At 43.3% G+C, this 20,378-nt stretch overlaps 1 protein-coding gene across 1 annotated transcript in view; it reads right to left on the bottom strand.

Annotated features, from left to right (window-relative positions):
- PGM2 (phosphoglucomutase 2) overlaps positions 1 to 20,378 on the bottom strand; it is a 368,921-nt gene that overhangs the window by 288,499 nt on the left and 60,044 nt on the right. The window contains exon 2 of the mRNA XM_078678353.1: positions 18,896 to 19,063. Within this exon, the coding sequence (XP_078534479.1) occupies positions 18,896 to 19,063 (168 nt within the window). The remainder of the gene's footprint in view (positions 1 to 18,895; positions 19,064 to 20,378) is intronic.

Below are 20,378 nucleotides of genomic sequence, written 5' to 3' on the forward strand. Positions count from 1 at the left end.
TCCGCTAAGGCGGAGGAGTGTCGCACCACTGCATTTCGAGGAGTGAATAAAATAAAATGATAATGACACTAGGTTATCATCATTTCATTTTTCCGGTTAATGTGGCGAGGCGGGGCTTGGCTGTGTCACAGCCAGCAAGGGGAGGAGTGGTGGGAACTTAGGTGGGCATGGAGTCTGGGCCGTCTTTGCCCGGCCAAACAGTAATACAGCCTGGTGAGGAACATGCACAGGCTCCCACTGCCTGTTTGAGCGCCGAACCACGGTGCTCAGACCAATCACAACACTGCATTGCCGAGTTGTGATTGGCTTGGGGAGCCTGTTTGTGCATCCAGCTTCAAGCAGGAACAGAAGAGGACAGCGTGAGACGAGGTCCCAGTCCGGGAGCAAAGCAAGTAATTATTTTTATTTCTTTTGCTACGCCCACCCACCACCCGGCCACCCCACCCATGATACTTGGTGGCAGCCGCCACTGCTTATGAACTGAGTAGTCTGAAGCCTATGGGAACTTTTCATGAAGTTACCACTTGCGATCTAACTTTCAATAGCTTCCTTTAACATTTGTAGCAAAGTTTGATTAGACTCGCAACTAAAATGTTACATGATAGAGCAAATGCTCGAGAACTGACAAAGAATGAGAGCTTAAAGTCGCCTACTTTCTGAGGGCCACATTGTTCATATGACTAAACTTACGATGATTTTAAGGAAGTCACAAGTAATGGATTACTTAATTCTTCAGAATTTGTATACTTTCTACCTACTATATCATCTGATCCTATCGAAGGCGACCAATGGGACAGTCGTCTTACAAATTTGGTGATGTCAAGGGGTGTAAACCTGGAATAATGGAGTAGGATTGCTTAGATTTTGGAACTGATTGTGCAGCTTCCTTACCAATCTTGTGCCACAGAGACTGACAATTTGCACTTGCAGAAACAACGCAAACTGTGACAAAATACTGAGATCGGCTGCCGGCTGGTATGCTAGCATAGTGGAACCTTTCCAGCTGAAAGGGTTTGCGTCATACAGCTGTGGCATTAATGTTGCGGTGTCAGACAGAGACAGATATTGTGTCTTAAATGTACTGGAACTTACTGAACACTCCAAAGGGTTTGTATGAGGCACAACTGAATTTACCTGGTGACCAACTCTTGTTAAAATAAATAATTTCCCTTGGCTGAGGAAGATCAATCCCTAGATATTTGGATCTTGCAGAGTTTGCTAATGCTTTATTAAACATGATCTAAATCAAATTTAGGATTGTATGCCATTCATTTGAAGCTTGTATAGAATACTAACATTGAGATTTAATTAACTCTGCTGATTAGAATTCATTATATGCTTGTGATATTTGTGATATTTGTGGGGTATTTCTAGAGCGCGACGTTCGCTCCGGAGGGAGCATCTTGGCGCTTGGGAACCTAAATGAACCAGTCCAGGAGGTTTTGATGGAAGCTTTGGAGTAATCGTCCGGGAGATTAAAGATCCATGTCTTTAGCAGCTTTCTAAAGGGTTTTTCATGGGTTTGTTGTCTGAGGGTTTTGGGCAGTTTGTTCCAGGCTTTAGATGCAAGGAAGCTGAGTGTCTTCTCACCCTTCGTTTTCAGATTGTATTTCGGGAGAAGGATGAGGTTGTCATAGGTTGAACGAAGGTGACGGCTGGGAGCGTAATGGGGAAAGCGTCTGGTGAGGTATTTAGGGCCTGTCTTATTGTAGGCACGAAAGGCTATAGTCAGGATTTTGAATAGGATCCTTTTGTGGAGGGGGAGCCAGTGAAGTGAATGAAGCGCTGCAGAGATAGAGGATCTGCGGGGTAGGCCCAGGACGAGACGGGCGGCTGTGTGAAGTACGCTCTGCAGTTTTAGGAGGGTGCTCTTTTTGGCTCCTGCAAGCAAGCCGTTGCAGTAGTCTAGTCGCGAGATTATGAGCGCGACTGTCACCGTCTTTCTGGCATCGATGGGGAGGAAGTCGAAGAACTTTCTCAGAGATCTGATCGTTCCGAAGCATTTACCTGCGACGGTTCTGGCATGCTGGTCAAAGGAAAGTTCGGAGTCAAAAATTACGCCGAGGTTCCTGGCCGACGACACGGTCTGGGGGGAGGCAACAGAATTGTCTGGCCACCATAATGCTGGACAGAAGGAGATATTTGTGCCAATCGGGAGGATCTCTGTTTTGTTTGAATTGCATTTCAGGTGGTTATTGTCCATCCATCGAAATACTTCGGTCAGGCAGTGTTTCAAGTTGAGTTCAGCTTTGGTGGATAGTTTGTCTAGTGGCACAATGAGTTGTGTATCATCGGCATACGAAGTGACAGGTATGCCGAATGATTCTATCAGATTAAGGAGAGGAATGAGGTAAATGTTTAAAAGGAGAGGGCTCAGGATAGATCCTTGCGGGACACCTGAGGGGACAAGTTTGTCTTTGGAATGGAATGGGCCCAGGGTGATGGTTTGTGAACGGTCAGAGAGAAAAGACGTAATCCAGGATAGGGCGGAGTCAGAGATCCCGATGTCCCCGAGTCTACTGATGAGGATGGTGTGGGAGATGGTGTCAAACGCCGCCGTAAGGTCGAGAAGGATTAGGATGGCGTTTTTTCTCTGATCTTGTAGAGTTTTTATGGTGTCAGACAGTTCAATGAGAGCGGTTTCTGTCGAGTGTTTGGGGCGGAATCCGGATTGTTGGGGGTGAAGAAGGTTGTTATCATCCAGGTAGCGTTTCAGCTCGCAATGGACTAGATGTTCCGTAATTTTTCCTAAGGCCGGGAGTAGCGAAATTGGGCGGAGGTTGGTGAGATCCGTCAGGGGTTTATTTGCTTTCTTCATGAGGGGTTTGACGATCCCTTTTTTCCAACGGCTGGGTACTGAGCCTGAGCTGAGCGAAGAGTTGATTAGGTTGTTGATGGTCGGGTTGACCTCATCGATTAGTTGGTGAAGTATCATGGGGGGACAAGGGTCGGACGGGGCGCCAGATTTGCAGGCCAGGATGGCTTTTTTCGACTGCTCGAGAGTGACAGGGGAGAAACGGCTTAGCGTGAAGCCTAGGGGAACCAGTGAAGGGGACACTGGGGGAGTAGTGGGGGGGGGAAATTAATTTGGAGCGAGGCAATTTTTTCCTCGAAATAATCAGAAATTTGATCGCACAATTTCTGGGAAGGGGGGATTTCAGGCTGAAGTACCTTTGGGTGCGTGAATGATTTGACAATCGTGAACAGGGCCTTTTGTTTTTGGGCTGAATTTTTTATGGCACTGACATAATGGTTCTTTTTAGCCAGTTTAATTTCCGAAAGGTAGTTTTTCCTTGTTGCGATATAGGAGGAGCGGTTAGAAGCCTCGTATGTCTTCCGCCATTTTCTTTCTGCCTTTTTACATAGCAGATGCGCTTTTGCAAGTTCTGGTGTGAACCAGGGGGCATTGGTTTTGGTTTTGGTTTTGCCCCGGGAAGTACGGGGGCGTGAGGGCGGGATTCTGGATTTGATTTCTTGAATGATCCAGTTTTGGAAAAGATCGGCGTCAGTGTCGACATTGCCGGAGAGGATGGGAGCTTGAGTTTGCATTAAAGGATTAAGAGTGATGTTATCCTGAACCTTTTTCCAATTGATATGATTGTCGGGGTGGAAGGCAACTTTGTCACGATTGGGTAGGTTTTTACTCTGGATGTGGAATGGGATCAGGGAGTGATCAGACCAAATCTGGGGCAAGGGGGGAAGAGTGATCAAGGAAGGGGAATTTGTGCAGACTCCGTCTAGGGTATGACCCAGAGAGTGGGTGGGTGAGGTGACGAGTTGCCTAAAATTGAACATCTCGAGGGTTTGTACGAAATTGATGGTATGAGTATCTGTTTTCGATTCAAGATGGAGGTTAAAATCACCAAGGAGGGTGAAAAAAGGGTATCTGAGGGAGAGTTGTCCTAAAGAATCGTACAGTGAGTCAAGGAACTCAGAAGCATTGCCGGGTGGGCGGTAGATAAGTCCGCCAGAGAATGAAGTGTGTTCGTTCAATTTAATAGAGAAACCTAGTCCTTCAGTCTTTTTCAGAGGCTCAAGACTAAAGGTATGGCAGGGGAAAACTCATTTGATTAGCGTTTCCATCAGAATTAGAAATGTGGGACTTTGAGTAATAAATGTATAATATTGTATGATAGCAATTATCTTATTTGTGGTCCTCATTCGATAATTGTTCATCCTTCGAGTGTCCCTTTCAGCACAAAACAAGATCCATTGGAGAATCAAGGACGTTTGAGTGGTGTGGCTCACTGGTTAGAGGCGGCAGACCCAGGAGCAGAGAACGGCCCGGGACCAGGGTTCAATTCCCGACGCGGCAGGGTCGTGGACCAGGGTCAGTGGACTCGATAATTCTCGCCTCGGTGCCTACTCTAACCAGGGATCACACTCGGCAACTCTGGGCATTAGCTTGCCTTATCTCTACAACGGCCCCCCACATTCGCCAGGGATGCCTGGTTTCACCTTGGAGATACCCAGTAGGGACCATCTCACAGGGATAGCCAGGACGGGTTCCCCAGCGGTCTACAGCGCCACGACGCCTCAGGGCAGCAGTGCGCTTTACAAGACACATACATTTACATTTACATTTATTTTACGTTTGACAGGGTAGCACAGGTTAATTTGAGAGAAGAGTAAATTAGACAAATTATAGCCAAAGGGGCCCAACGCTCGAACACTATCAATAGGCTGCAAACAAATAATACTAGAACCACAGCAGCATTCAATGCTGTCAAGATTTGGGAACAGTGCTGTTAGAGCAGCATTCAGCATTGTGAAGACTTTAAAACAGCGCGGTTAACAGGCAGAATAAGAACAGTAACAATTCCAGACCAGCGTTCAGCACAGTACAGATCGGTCAACAAATGCTTGGCAAGCTTAGAGCTTAGAGCTTTGCATGGTTAGATCATGTGACACAACTAAAGGTCAAGTAAGGACAGCAGGCTTCTGAACAATTTTACAAATGTTTACCTCAGCGATTGAGTGTTGCTTCTCTGAAAGAAAGGAGAGTTAAGCAGCACATTTTGTTTAAGTGAGTTTTGCTTATATCAGATGATGAGAACATCCATTTGTTATTAAAAGGTCAAAAGGTAACCCAAACAGCCAATAGAATAGGTTTCGCCTATGTGACATCCATTGGCTTTGAAAATGAAATGAAATGTTTTTTAGCAATGTTGCACCGCAGTCTCTGCTGTTGTGTAACGTGTTTTACAAATATTGAAAAAGTCAATAGTAATGTATGCAATAAATTGTGTAACATGTTTTACAAATATTGAAAAAGCCAATAGTAATGTTTGCAATAAATTGCGTAATTAGTTATGCAGGATGTGAGGTCTGCACAAGTAATACATCCACAATGTTTCCTTACTGGGAACAAAGCACCCTATTGTAGCACTTGAGTTTTTTAGGGCAGCAGAGCACTGTAAAATGTACTCCGAGGAAGTGCTGAAGGTGAGTAATGTAGAATTAAGGGTATACAATAATAAGACTCAATAAATTATTTTCCAGTTTGTGCTTTTTCTTTGAAAACAGAAAAGTATATTACACACATACTACTAAATTATATGTATTAATTTACAAATATATACGTGAGGTAGACACAAATATTGTTGGTGACCTTTTGAAGTCACATTTTACTCTTATTTGTGCTAAGACCCCCAAACTCAGTTTCCCCTATTATACCATACAACATGAAACAGTATACATATTGTTTTGGGGAGATGTGTAATAGTTGCCAAATAGTATAATAAAAATAGATTTTTGGCACTCCAGGAGTTTGAGGTGTGTAAATAAAGGAATAGCTAAATATAAGTTAACATGCAGACACATAAAACTCAGAATTGAGTAGATTTATTGTAAGAATCACCCTAAAATGTAAAATATTGTTTATTTGTTACAGCAATTATTGATTCATTCGACTTTTGGATCCAAAGAATCGGAACAGGGCCCCACAATGCAGTCACATGCAGTACATTTGAAGAATTTTAAAACGTGCAGGAAAACTCTGTGAGAGGACAGACAATGAATTAAAGAATGATTAGACGCTCAAAGACAGCGGCACAAAACGCATTAAAAATCAACAGACATGAAGTCATATGCGCATATAATCACCACAATACATTTGCTTGCAGTATACGTCATAATCAAAAATGTGTTTTAGCAATTAATAGACACACACACACTGAGCGTTCACATTGTCTGAGACACAGGATAGATAACGTGCAATACAGGAAAGGGAAATTCTGCCATGTTTTTGGGTAAATCTTGTTTTTAATAGGCTTTTAATGTGAGCCTGATAGGAAAATGCTCACGCTAGGAAAACAGTGGAAATTGAGTATATTAAATGTAAAAATCCCCTCGTTAACAAGCTTCGAAGGAATCGATGAAGTGGCGCCCAGAAAGATATTAAAGCAACTGAACCGAGGATAGTATGTTGCACATGGTTAAAGCTTAAAGTACGTTGTTTGCACATCAAAGGCCAATTGCCCAATCACTGTCCCTTCTTATAAGTGTGTTGAAGACTGGCAGGTTCTTTAGTGTGAAGGGATGATATCAAGTGCTGTAATATTGTTGGAGTCCCCACCTGATTGGGCTTTTAAGACTGGTAATTACATAAAATCACAAGACGTTAGGGTGAGGCTGAGTCTTGAGTCAAACGTGGTTGCCTAGTTGCAAAATTATCGGCTTTGTCCCTAATGCCACACCCTATTCCATTATATAAGTATTGGTTAGGGAAATATGTAATAGTTGACAAACTATATTAAACAAATTGATTAGTGACACTAATGGAAGTGGGGGTAGTTGAATTAAATGCAACAACTGAATGGAAGTTAAAAAGCAAGCACATAAAACTCACAATTGAATAGACAAATTGTAAGAATCCCCCTAAAATAAGCCAATGATTGATTTTTTGAATATTTGAATCCATAAAATGGAACAGCGGCCACAATGCAGTTGCATGCAGTGCTTTTGAAGAATGTCGAAACGTGCTGGAAAAATAAACTGAGATGACAGCAGTTAATTAAAGAATAATCACACGATAAATCTAAAGACATGGACACACACAATCACCACAATGCGATTGTATGCAGTGTACTTCATAATGGAAAATGAGCTTCTACAATTAATAAACACACACACTCTCTCCACATCGTCTGAGGCATAGGACAATGTGCAGTTTGTGGAAAGGGAAATACTGCTATGTTTTAGGGTGAATCTTGTTTTTAGAAGGCATGTAGTATGCGCCTGATTGGAAAATGGGCCTTTTAGGGAAAAGGGGAATTTTAAAGGTTATTGTGCGTGCAGGAAGCAAGTCATTGTATATTAGTTTGAAAGACAACGCACGGCAGGAGTAGTCATGTCACTTGATGATGCTTATTAAGGCAATGTTTTTTAAGTACATTTTGATGCAGGAGTATTAGATGTGGCCAGAAGCCACAATAAAGGACTTTCACATAAAATGTTACTTTATTATGAAAATATAGCAGATCTTTATTTCAAAGTGCGCTTCAAAGTGATTTTATTACAACAGAAATGAGAATGACAACTCAACCCACTTTATGCTGATACATATGCCAAGTAGCATAAAAAATAGATTTTTTGTAGCACTCCAGGAGGTTGAAGTGCTGTAAATAAACGCAACAACAGAATGTAAAAGATCACGTTAATCAATAAAAATGATAATTGAATGTGACCATTGTAAGAACCAGTCACTAATGAAATATATTCTTTACTTGTTAGAGCAATGATATATTCTTCGATGTTTTGTGTCCATTGAATTGGAACTGTATCCCACAATGCAGTCAACCACACTACATTTTAAGGATGAAAAAGCATGCTAGTAAAATTAGCAAACTCCGTGAGACGAGACAACGTTTTTATTTTTATTTTTTAACACAATTGTATTGATTTTTGACATAAAAATAGTTGAAACATCTTACATCAGTATAATCATTCGGTGTTGTGGGTTTTGCTACATATTACACGTATGGTCAAGTCTACAGTGTAAGAAACTTAGCATGTACACAGTTGGACATAGCAATTCTTTTTGATGAAAGATACGCAATATCAGTGCCATATATTTGAAAAAATATACTCGAGAAATGTGTACATCATCACTTTATCCCCCAAACTCCCACCCTGGATATCCCTCCCACAACTGTACACTCCCAATTAACAATAAAGTATGTAAATAGCCACTTATGGACATTCCCTTCTACCGGCGCAAGTACCCTGGTGAATCAAACATAATGATGGTGCAATAGGTTCTCTGGGGGAAGGGGGACGAAGGGGGGAGGGATATGGGCAACAGGGTGGGGGGTGGGGGAAGAGAGGCCAAGCCAGATTCATGGGTTACTCCAGGAAGGGGGAGGGCAAGCAGCAGGGGAGGCAGCAGGGGAGGAGGGAGAGGGAGGGCACTTAAGATGGAGGGGAGGGAAAGCTTCCCCCGCCAGTGCCCCGACACGTTCAGGTACCAGACATTTATAAGCTCCGGTAAACAGCCATGACAACGCAGGCTTTACCCCGCGCTGCCATTACGACACTGCCATCATAACGCAAGTCGTTACAACGACTTGCGCTGGAGGGCGCTCTTGGTAAAGGAATAGTTTTATTTTCTATTCCAACACCTTCCCTACTATTACGTGGGCTGGAGTTGGAATAGAAAATTAAACTATTCCACAATCCAGCGCCTACAGCGCGAGTCGTTGTAACGACTTGCGTTGTAATGGATGCATCGTAATGGCAGCGCGGGGTAAAGCCCGCGTTGTCATGACATACATCCATAAGCTCCTCCAGCTATGTAAGGGGTTCCAATGAGTCATCGGCTGTTAGCACTTCAAACTGCTCAATTAATTGAGCCCATTCAATGGAAATCGGTCTTTTCCTTTGAATCAGGTCTTCTTCGCATCGAAGCGCTTCTCCTTCTGCCACTGCCCATCTAATAACCTCGTCCCTCCACATGCCCTCCCTAGGTGACATATGAGCCTTCCAACGTTGAGTAATTAAACGTTTGGCGAGCATCAGAGCCAGGCCTGCAAAGCAACGTAATAATTTCGCCTTCTTGGGCAGTGGAAAAAGCCCCAGTAAGCATGCCTCCATTTTGTCCCACGGGGAGCACTCCGTAAGTCGGGATAATCCCTGAATCACCTCTGGCCAGAACCTCTCCAAGACAGTACATGACCATAATATGTGAGTGAAATCAGCTGGCTGATGGGAACATCTGGGGCATAGAGCGGATGTGATGGGGTACATGTTTTGAATTGCCAATGGTGTCAGGTAAGCCCTGTGGAATATTAATATTTTGTTCCATTGCAGAGGTCCATTCCCCATCCTATAAGTCTCTCAGTAGAGCCCCTTCCCACTTCTGTCGGAGTGGTGCAAGTGAAATTTGTAAGTGCTCTCGTAGCCCTCAATATAGCCAACGAGCCAGGTGGCGCCCCTGTCTCATCACGTTCAAGAACTGAAGTAAGTGAAACGTAGGGGGTTCCCTCTGATCTAATAGCAAGTACTGTCTGACATATTGTGAGACCGTTGCATACGTGAGGCACAGTGTGTCCAGCACTGAATTAGTTTGCACAAAATCCCCATGGGGCATGAACGTCCCATCCAAAAATAGGTCGCCCATGTTGGTCGTCTCCACCTGTATCCATTCCCGCACCCGAACTGTGGATAAAACGCCTTGGCGGGTGGGCTAGCCAAAGAGGGGGATATTGGGAGCATCTGGATTTTGCACGTTCGTATATTTTAAAGCTAGTCTCCAGTAGTGTAATGCAATTGATAAGAGATGGGGGGGGGGGGGGGGGGTCAAGTACCTTGGCGGCCCCAGGGCACAACAGTGTACGTAGTGTCCCACTCCGTATACGGGCAGGGGTATAACCCACTTCAAATAAATTATGGCACACCAATCAGTACGCTAACTATTGTAGCTGCCTAACAATGCAATAGGCTTTAAAGTCTGGCGCTCCCATTCTGCCGGCAGAAGGTGGAAGTTGCATCTTAGACAGGGCTAATCTTTGTCTACCCTTTACCCACAATAGTGCTGTAAGCAAGGTGTCCAGCACCCGAAAAATCCAGGCAGGCACAGCGACAGGAATATTCACAAAGTGGTACAAGAGTCTGGGTAACATTACCATCTTGGAGACTGCTAAGCGGCCCGCTAGAGTCAACGGCAAGGAGTTCTAAAAAGTCACTTGGGAACGGAGTGAATTTATAGTTTGCACGATATTGCAATCTATGGTATAAGTTGAGGATCTACAAATGTGTATCCCAAGGTTTTTGAATGTAATGGGTTCTACCCTGAATTGTAAATGGCCAAATTGCAGGTGAGTCCCCTTGTATGTGCCAGAAAAGGAGTACGCCACAGATTTCAAGGCATTAAGGTGGAGGCCGGATATATCGCAGAAGCGCAAAAAAAGCGAATCTATGGGGCGCATATCCATGCCGTGATCCTTAAAGTACAGTCAATCAATCAATCAATACATTTGTAGACCGCACAACTCACCCGTGAGGGTCTGAAGGCGCTGGGAGGGGTGCGGGGGTGCCTCTACTGCTCGAACATCCAGATCTTGAGGAGTCTCCTGAAGGCCAGCAGGTCCTGGGTCTGTTGTAGGCGGATGGGGAGGCGAAAGGCCAGCAGGTCCTGGGACTGTCGAAGGCGGATGGGGAGGGTGTTCCAGGTTTTAGCGGCGAGGTGGGAGAATGATCTGCCGCCGCCGGTCGCTCGACGGATGCGGGGGACGGTGGAGAGGTCAGCGGAGCAAAGCTGACTTCGGGGTGGAAAAAGGTGAGTCGTTCGTTGAGGTACGCTGGTCCGGTGTTGTGGAGAGCTTTGTGAGCGTGGATGAGGAGCTTGAAGGTGATCCTCTTGTTGACGGGGAGCCAGTGTAGGTATTTCAGGTGGGCTGTGATGTGGCGGGGGATGTCGAGGATGCGGAGGCGTTCTATATGCGTTGCAGTCTTTTCTGGAGTTTGGCTGATGTTCCTGCGTAGAGAGCGTTACCGTAGTACAGTCTGCTGGTGACAAGGGGCTGTGTGTCTGTCCTTCTGGTACCGGTGGGGATCCATATGTAGATCTTGAGAAGCATGCGGAGGGTGTTGAAGCAGGAGGAGGAGACAGCGCTCACTTGCTGAGTCATTGACAATGCGGAGTCCAGGATGACTCCCAGGTTGCCTGCGTGGTTAGTGGGTGTCAGTGCAGCTCCCAGTGTGGCCGGCCACCATGAGTCCACAGCATATCGTCCGCATAAAGTGAGACTGAATGAGTTACTACCTGTAATGGGATGCCATAGAGGGACATGGTAGCACATAGCTTTTGCACGAGGGGCTCCAGCGCCAGTACAAATAATAGAGGTGAAAATGGGCATCCCTAGCGAGATCCACGTTCTATACTATATGTAGGCGAGATAAGCGCCCCTGTCTTGGCGCGGGCGGTAGGATTCGTATACAACAATTGAATCCACTTACAATATTCAGGGGGTAATCCAAACTTTGTGAGGACTGTGAGAATGTAGGACCAACTCAGTGTGTCAAAATTCAATAGGCAGGCCATCCGATCCCGGGGTCTTATTACGTGCTAACGCTTTTATCGCAACTCGGATTTCTGCTATGGTAATGGAGCCGCCAGTAGTTTAGCGGTCAAGTCCGGAACTATAGGAAGAGTAATTCCCTTGAGAAATTGCATATAGTCACATTGGAGACCTCGAGGGGGGAGCTCTGTAAAGAGCTGTATAATGTTCCTGTTCAATATGAGAGGTAACCAGTATATGGTATGTATTATATGTTGCAAGAGTAGGAGTCAGTCGGGGAGCAATCAATTGCACCAGTAGCGTACCAGCTCCGTCTGCTTTGGCATGTGTAAGCCTGGAAGTCAATGATTCGTAATCCTTCCAATAATTCAGCATACCTGATCCTAGCATCCTGCAGGTGTTCCGTCTCAGTCACCTCTGCCTGGGCTGCTGTTTGCAAGGCCTGTAATTTACCTTCTAAGTCTGTCAAGTCCCTCAACACCTCTCTTCTGACCCCCACTAATTGGCCCATAGATACTCCCCTTATTGTTATCTTAAAGGCCTCCCACTCTATTGATCTGGTCGTGGCCTCTCAGCAAAGTATGTTGCAATGGTGTCAGCTAGTTTGGTACCAAACACCTGGTCTTCTAAAGTAAAAGGTTGTAGTCGCAACGTAGGTATGGGCATAGGGACCCGTCCCCAATGGATCGTTAGCTCCATCGGGCAGTGGTCGGAGATAGTTTTACCTAAGAAAGTGCTCTGGTGAACAGCCGAAGATATATCCGGGGTACACAGAAAATGATCTAGTCGGGTGTGTAGCTTATGCTGGTCGGAGAAGAAGGAGTATTCCTGCATATCCATGTGTTGGGATCGCCGGACACCCCAAAAATTCCACCCGTGTGCCTATCGAGTTAGTGCTGCAGCTTGAGTTACCGCAGCAGTATTCGGCAAGGGGGGATGCGAACTGTCCCAACGTACGTCAAATACTGCATTAAAGTCCCCTCCCAATCAGAAAGTGCCTGAGATAATCGTGATAAAAATTCTTCCTGATTGGCATTCGGAGCATAAATAGAGCCCAGCACTATCTGCCTACCATCCAGTGTCCCCCAAACCAAAACATATCTACCCTGGTCATCAATTCTAGACTCTGTTAGAGCAAAAGGGAATCCCGCCTATACCCATATTGCAGCCCCTCTAGAAAAGGCGGAGTATGCAGTTGCATAAAATTGACCTTGCCTTCTCCTCTGCACCTTACTCGATTCTGTCGGCATAAGATGGGTCTCCTGAAGACATACTATTTGGGCCTTGCGTCTATGACGTTGGGCAACTATTATAGGTCTCTTTTGGAATGAGCCCATTTCCCCGCACATTCCAGTATATGACTGTATAAAACTGAGCGACCGACATCTCCAGGCCTCAAGTAGAAAGATCCTCCCATCCCGCCCTCCCCCGGAGGTCACCATCAAGATATGCGGCAGTATTCAAAACACTACAAACAAACCCCAATACTGGGTCCAACGACAACTTCGCTCGACCAAAATGTGCAAAACGAAATTAACATGTTACACTAGAAACTTTGGCTTTCGCTTGTGGGGCAAGCTGCGTACTTGGTACTCTAGCTTCTGAAGATACTAGACAGGTACAGGCTTAGGCCGGGCCAGGGCGATATACTTCAGGCTGAAGACCCCCTACATGGACACATAGTATTAAAGCTTTAAACATTTCTTACTAGAGGCTGCTTAGGTGTTCAGCAACATGCGACATTGTTCAGGTATGAAAGTGGATCGGTGTGGTACCGGTAGTAAACAAAAGTGTTCTGTTCAATATTTTACGAGTTCATCTTAACGGATCATGGCTATGCTCTGTAGATTCAGATGGTAACAACGCCACACTACCCTCAGAGTCTGTGTGTGCCTCGACGGAGATAAGAAAAAGTTAACAACAAAAAAACACACACACACAAAGACACTGGCACACAATCACAGAATGTGAAAGCGACACCAAGACTTGAACATAGTTCTTCATTTCCAAAGTCGTGATCTCTAACTGTAATACCATACCCTCACAACAAAAGTCCCTAAAAACTAACGGCATAAGATGTGCAAAAAAGCAAACCTAACCGTGAAGTGCCTTTGAAGAAATGAAGCAAGCTTCTTGTTGTATTATAGTAGCTTGGAAATAGTACCGTGCTTCCAAGTGCTTGTGTGGGGATAAAACTTAGATGGCAACTTGAGTGATAAGTGCTCCAATGTAGATTCTCTATTTTATATAGTACCAAATGTGGGCCAAAGGTATTGGAGCAAGAATAATAAATTAATTGTGGGATTCCAGGAGGTTGAGGTAGGTTTTGTCTGTGTGCTAACTTGTATTCAGCTTTAGTGTTTGTTTATTCTAAGTGTAAAACAATGTTCCATTGAATCAGAACCGTGCCCCACAATGAAGCCACACACACTGCATTTTAAGAATGAAAAAATGTACTGGCCAAATTATCAAAGTCCATAAGACAAGAAACAGTTAATTACAAAATAAACACACACAAAGATAGTGGCACAAACTGCATTTGAAAACAACAAACTGTAATGTGGAAACAATTACAAATTGTTAAATGGACACCAACACTCGTAGATGCTTTCTCAAGTTAGAATCTCTTTAGCATAACATTGCTAATACAGTCCACATAAACAAAAAAGAACGATGGGGCAAAGAAGTACAGCTACAAAAAAATATGCCGTAGCAAAAAGAGCTTGTATACAAAGACAAAAGTAGCTCCAACAACAAAAGCAGGGGATGAAGAAACCTACAGGAAATCACACGCAATAACTAATGGATAGCAAGTAAATGTGCGTGACATGTCAGCCAGCAAATGGTTAGTAATGGGCAGGCTGTATGCCCCTTTTACGATTTTTTTCATTTACATGAGATTTTGTAAGAACTGTGCAGTCGAAACCTAAAAACACCACTCGCTAACTGTTGTCACCATGGGTTTCGTAATTTAGTTTAAACAGGACAGTTCACTGAAGAAACAAAAGCAGGAGGTCTGAACTCTAAGGGCCTGATGATTTAGATCTTGGCGGGACTCCTGTTGTTCCTCCATGGTGGCATTTACAAGTACTTCATGAAGCTGACGGAGTCCCGCCTGCCCTATTTAGTTGTGGGCTGGCTGATCCTCAATCCGCGTTGACAAAGTGTTTTCAGTCGCCTAAGTAGCTTACTTCCATCAATGTGGCGGACTCCTCAGCTGGCTAACATTAATCTGTCACCATCAGGGTGGTGGGATTGCACCAAGCATGTTTGTATTTCTCATATGTGCAGTCTTTGTTCTAGCAGCGGATTCCTGACGGAGGGATTCTGTTGAGGGACACGTTCAACATTGTACTATTCCTGTGGCTTATGGATGGATGCTAGCATCACACATCTGATGTGTTTTGGCGAATTGTTTTCACCTGCATACCACACTATAAAACACACTTAATTTCAGGCCATGATCCTTTGCCATTCCATGGCAGCAGAACATTGTTCATGAGAACTTTTTCAGTGAAGTCAGGTTTTTTTTTTTGCTTTCCGTTTCTTGTTCATTTTTTCTTTTATTTTCTTGTTGGTTATCAAATGTATTTAAGTTTATTATCCAAGTTTTACTGCTGCAGAATGGTCAGTCATGGTGTATGAAGAGTAGTAGAGCCACAATTGTGTGGAGCCAAAGTACAAAATACAACCATAGCTCAGAAAAGCAAATGTGGGCCAGTATAGTTGACAGAGAATGCTATACCAAGCAACCTGAGAAAACAAGCGGAAATAGGAAGAGGTGAAACGACCTGCAGTGGAGAGTGCATTCCCTGTCCTCCAAGCATCACCTGGAGGCCCAGAGGACTGGTGGCGGTTCTTCCAGCCCCCTCTTACAACTATATTCATGGAAGGAGAAGGTCTGGCAGACCCTATATGCTGAAGGCTTGACAGGAATCCCTGATGAAGTGGAGACTGGTAAGTTATACTCTAGAATGTGCTACTAAACCTAAATGTTGTTTTTGCTTTTAATTTAGTTGTTGCTAATGTATTTGGCACCGTTTTTAAACATATTAACAAATATATAATGTTGTGGAGGAAATTTGTAGCAATATTGTTGTTTCTCTCATTTTATTAATTGTTAATATGCTTTGTTAATATGTGTTTAATTTTTTTTAGTTTTTTGAATGTTTTTTGTTGTATGTGAGATTACAGGTTTCATTCTCCATTAAATTTTGCATGATTGTTATGGTACATGGAAGAGTTTTCACCTAATAACGTATTTCATATGTGTGTTTTATATAGCAAATGTCTATTCATTTTTACTGCACATTTTTACTAGGCATGTGTAAACTACAATTTTTCATTTTGTTAAAATATTGCAACGTTATTTTGGTCCTTCTCTCTTTTCTCTTTTCTTTCACGTGTTACAGTGTTATGAATTTATCAATCTCTATTTTATACTATGTTTTGCGATGTTTTTCATTTAATTTTGTATATTGTCATTTTCTCGTTAGTTTATGGACTTGATGTTATTGGTTTCACAAATCAAAGTTTGTTGACTTAAAAAAGTTATTGTATATTATTTTGTATGCTGAACATAAGTTGCTTTTTAAATAAATGTACTTTGCAATGTTTTAATGATGACTAATGCTATTTATCCTTCTCAGTTTTTTAATTTTCTTAATTGTACCCTGCAAGGCCTTGGAATGGTTTATTTCGCTTTTCTCATCTTTACTGTGTTGTTTTGAATGTTTTATATATTTTATGTTTACTTTCTAAATTATTTTTCATCTCAAGTACATCATTTTACTTGTTTTGAGAAAGGCTGCAGGCAGTGTCTGAGGAGGCAGCGTCGCTGATGGAGAGCCGCTGGACGAAGTCGCAGTGAAGATTTCTATGTTAGGACTTAGAGCCCGATTAGTACCTGATCAGTCCCACCGCCAGTCTGCTGCGGCAGCAGTTGGGAGAACGCCGACAAGATAGCGACCACCGAGTTATGACATGACTGACGGGCTGGCGGTAGGACTGCAGCGGGTTCATTGGTGGCGGCAAGTTACAGCTCACAGAGAAAGTCTGAATCAAATGTTGCCGCAGTGCAGAGCTTCTTGCATATTAGGTAGACTGTGTACCATGCATCCTGTCATGCATGGAATACAGTGCACGCATGACAGTGCAAACAGAGGGAGGCACAACATGTGCACCCATGCACTGTCCCCAATGGGCAAAATCGCCCTGTGGCCATGTTACTGCCTTTCCGCTGACCTTTGATTGCAGGTTCACTACCATGAAAAGGTTGGTGGAAAGGCAGGTCATGATCAGACTGGCCTGCCGCTTTCTCCACCGCCACAGGATCCACGATCCTGGCGGTGTTCTCGTCGGGGTCTGACCGCCATGCTTATAAATCAGGCGGTCGGACCACCGAGGAGGCGGCAGTTGGACCACCACCGACGGTACAGTAGTCTTGGGACCACCGTACTCTTAATCAGCCTTTTAGTCTCTTTTTTGGAAGTCAAAAATCTCCAGCAGGATGAGGCTGGAGATTGCAGTCGATGACAGTTTCACAAGGTCTGCATCCCTTTGGCAAAGGACCACTGAACAGGGTTTGCTGCAGAGTTAGACGCAGTGGGAGCGGCCCTAAAGTCAAGCTGACTGGAGATAAACCATGGGTGGATAGATTTTTTATTTCAATTTCTCAGACAACAAATATGAAATGTTTACCTGTTCCTAATCAAACGTTAGCACTTATTAAATATAATAAGGCAACCCAAGTGAAAAACAAATGTAGGAGTTTTTCACTACCAGGAAATGTAAAGCTTAAAAGTACATGTCTAACCTTTTCATTACAATGCACACTGACTTAAGGGCTACTTAAAGCCTACTCAAGGGGTGATGTATATGCAATAAAGGGGGAGTTTCAGGCTTTGGAAAGGGGTAATATTACCAAGTTGAATTGGAAGTTTAAACTGCATTCAGGTTGTAATGTCAAGCCTGTGACACATTTTAATGGGCTACGTAAGTAGGTAAGTGCTGCTGTCCCACTAATTATATTACATTCACAGGTCCTGGCTATATGGTATTCCATGCTACAAGGAATTATAAGTAAATGTAATATTCCAATTAGGTGGAAGTCAATTTTACCATGTTTAAAGGAGAGAGTACAAGTACTTTAGCACTTGTTAGCAGTGGTAAAGTGCAGAGTCCTAAAGCCAACAAAAAGGAATTTCAGGAAAAGGTGGAGGGTAAAGACAAAAAGGTTTGGGGGAAGACTACCCTACGGCTGACAGCTCTAACAAACAAGTACAGTAAAAAAGCCACAACCATTCAGCAAGAGAGTGGTAAAGGTGTAGTATGTAGCCTGTGGTGAATTTTGGAGCGCATTGCTGCAATTACATTACTAAAGCATGTTGTGGCACTACACTGTCATTTATAGACAGCACATTTTTTATTAAAATTCCACAAAATTCTCAGGGACATAAAGTTTTACTAATTAAACTATATAGTACAAAATTATATAATGTGCGGAAATCGGGTTTCAGCACATATTTATCATTTGCATAACACCAACTTTAGTGTCTCAATCATTTTGATCCTATTAAAATTTTTGTTTCCCTCACACTTCAGAATTACAAAAAATATGCTTCTTGTTTGCTCTTCTAACTGCTGGTATATTTAAAATAGCTGTCCAGTTAATTTACAGGTATTTACATGTTGTGTACCAGAAAGAATACTGACATCCTACAAACACTCCTTTCACTCCCCCTGTACCCCAGACAGATTGTCAGATAGTTCCCTTTACAAACTCCACTAACTTTGGAGTCTGAGAAAGAAAAGCAATCTCCATGTTAAAAGAATAATCAGCAATGTGTCATAAGGCATAGCCAGACACAGTTGACCTCGGTCTTTGAACGCACAGCAAATGTGACAAGATAAAGACAACATTTAGAGGCATCTTTATTTTTCATTCATCTTCTGCTGTTATTTTGGGGGAGCTCCAGCACCCTCCCCCAACCCTACTTCCAGTGCATATGCCCCCCTTTTAAACTCTACCCCATTCCAGAACATCCACATGACAAACAACTTAAACTACAATTTGCTTTTAGCAAATTCCACCACCCCACCCCCATGCTCCAATGAATACGAACTATAAATCTTTGTTTACAATCCTGCACATGTATCTGCTAAATACCATCAGCTACGGAACCAAACCCTTTTAGGAATCAATACCCATTATATTAGTCCTTTATTGGATCCCTATAAAGCGCTATGTTTCAAAGAGCTGTTGGGAGACGAGGCACTATATTTGATAAATCTGTAACTGGGAGACCCTAGTTTACTCAGTAAATAAGAAATCCTTATGAAAATGGATTTACAAAAAGCTAAAGTGAAAAATGTACCTGCGTTGTTTGGATGATGGTCAAGTCATTCATGCGCGAGGTCCCAGGTCCCATGGCTGCGCGGAGCCCCGCAGTCCCAAACTCCATCCTTGAGCCAAACGCAGCTTGTAATTCTCCGGTGTTCGTATCGGCAACCATCGCCTTCACGGCTTCTAAGGTTTTCGGATTCTGATGAAAAATGTAAGGTTGAATAAATGTTGAGAGAATGCAACCTAACTTTTAGATGTTTTAAGCATTCTCCACTGTTTCTCCGTCTCTTGTTTTCCCATTGCATATCTGCAGCTTGACAGTTTGTCACAACCTTATAAATACTTCCGTTTATTTGGTATGGTTTTCTCTTACCCTGGCCTTGTTTGCACTATACTCTAAGCCTCTTTCCCTTTCACTTTATTACCTACGCTTTCTTCTAACTTAAACAGTACGTATCTAGACATCAACCTGTAGCTTTAAACATTTCCTTCAAGGGCTTTACCATTTCTCAAACACAATATGATCCCTTCCATGTAAATATTGTGCTACCTTTTCTCCTATCAATTGACCCTGCACACCAGAAGTGATCCTGCACAATGAGATCCTCTTGGAAACGATATACCTCTTCAATACAAGGAAAATGGATCACGCTAAGAGACATGACAAATACAGTTTCAATGAGTGCCACAACTATTGTAGTAATACCACTACCGAAGGGAAAGAATGCAGTGCAGAGCCTTAACCTTTAGGAGAGTCTGTTACAAGGGGTATGATGGCTTCTTCCTTAAAGAAGGCACTCTGCCACCCTTACTTGCCGGAGCCTTAGTGATGATACATCCATTGCTATGAGCAATCTAATTGGCATTTACCAAGACATGCATTAAATGGATGAGGTAAGGTCTGAGTGTTGGAATGCAAAGCAGATTCTGATTTGGAGCATACTGCAACCTAGTTTTCTGTGCAGCACCATAGTTTGGGAAACCACCCATTATGACCAAGTCATCTTGTTGGGCCCCCTTCCTTACTTGTGAAATTGCTACTCCAAAGAAACCAAGTCCCAGAAATCAACCTCTTTGTAGCTTACACACTTGTCTAAGGCATGGTCTTATTTTTGCCTTGTTTGTCCTTGCTGAATTTTGGTGCTTTTGTAACCTAAGAGGACACTGCAAAGTAGCATAGTTTGAAAATCATCTATGTGTAGGTGGTGTCAATGATTTTTAGGAAAAATCCCTGGGCAATACCGCAGAGTGGAGGACTGCTGACGAATGATGAGTCCTTGTGATTCTTCCTCAGCAAATAGGACACTTCAGCCTGCACTCATTTACAACGTTTGCCATTACCTTGCATTTTTTACTCGGCAAAATCTTTTACAATGCAGGCCTTTGCAACGCAATCCATTACAACGCAATTTACTATTCTAACTCCACCAGGCGTTGCAATGGGAAACGCGTTGTGATGGTTTGCGGTTTAAAGCCCTGCGTTGTTACAGATTTTGCAGAGTAAAAAATGTGGG

The sequence above is a fragment of the Lissotriton helveticus genome, chromosome 2_2 (assembly GCF_964261635.1).
Source record: "Lissotriton helveticus chromosome 2_2, aLisHel1.1, whole genome shotgun sequence".
Lineage (NCBI taxonomy): Eukaryota > Metazoa > Chordata > Amphibia > Caudata > Salamandridae > Lissotriton > Lissotriton helveticus.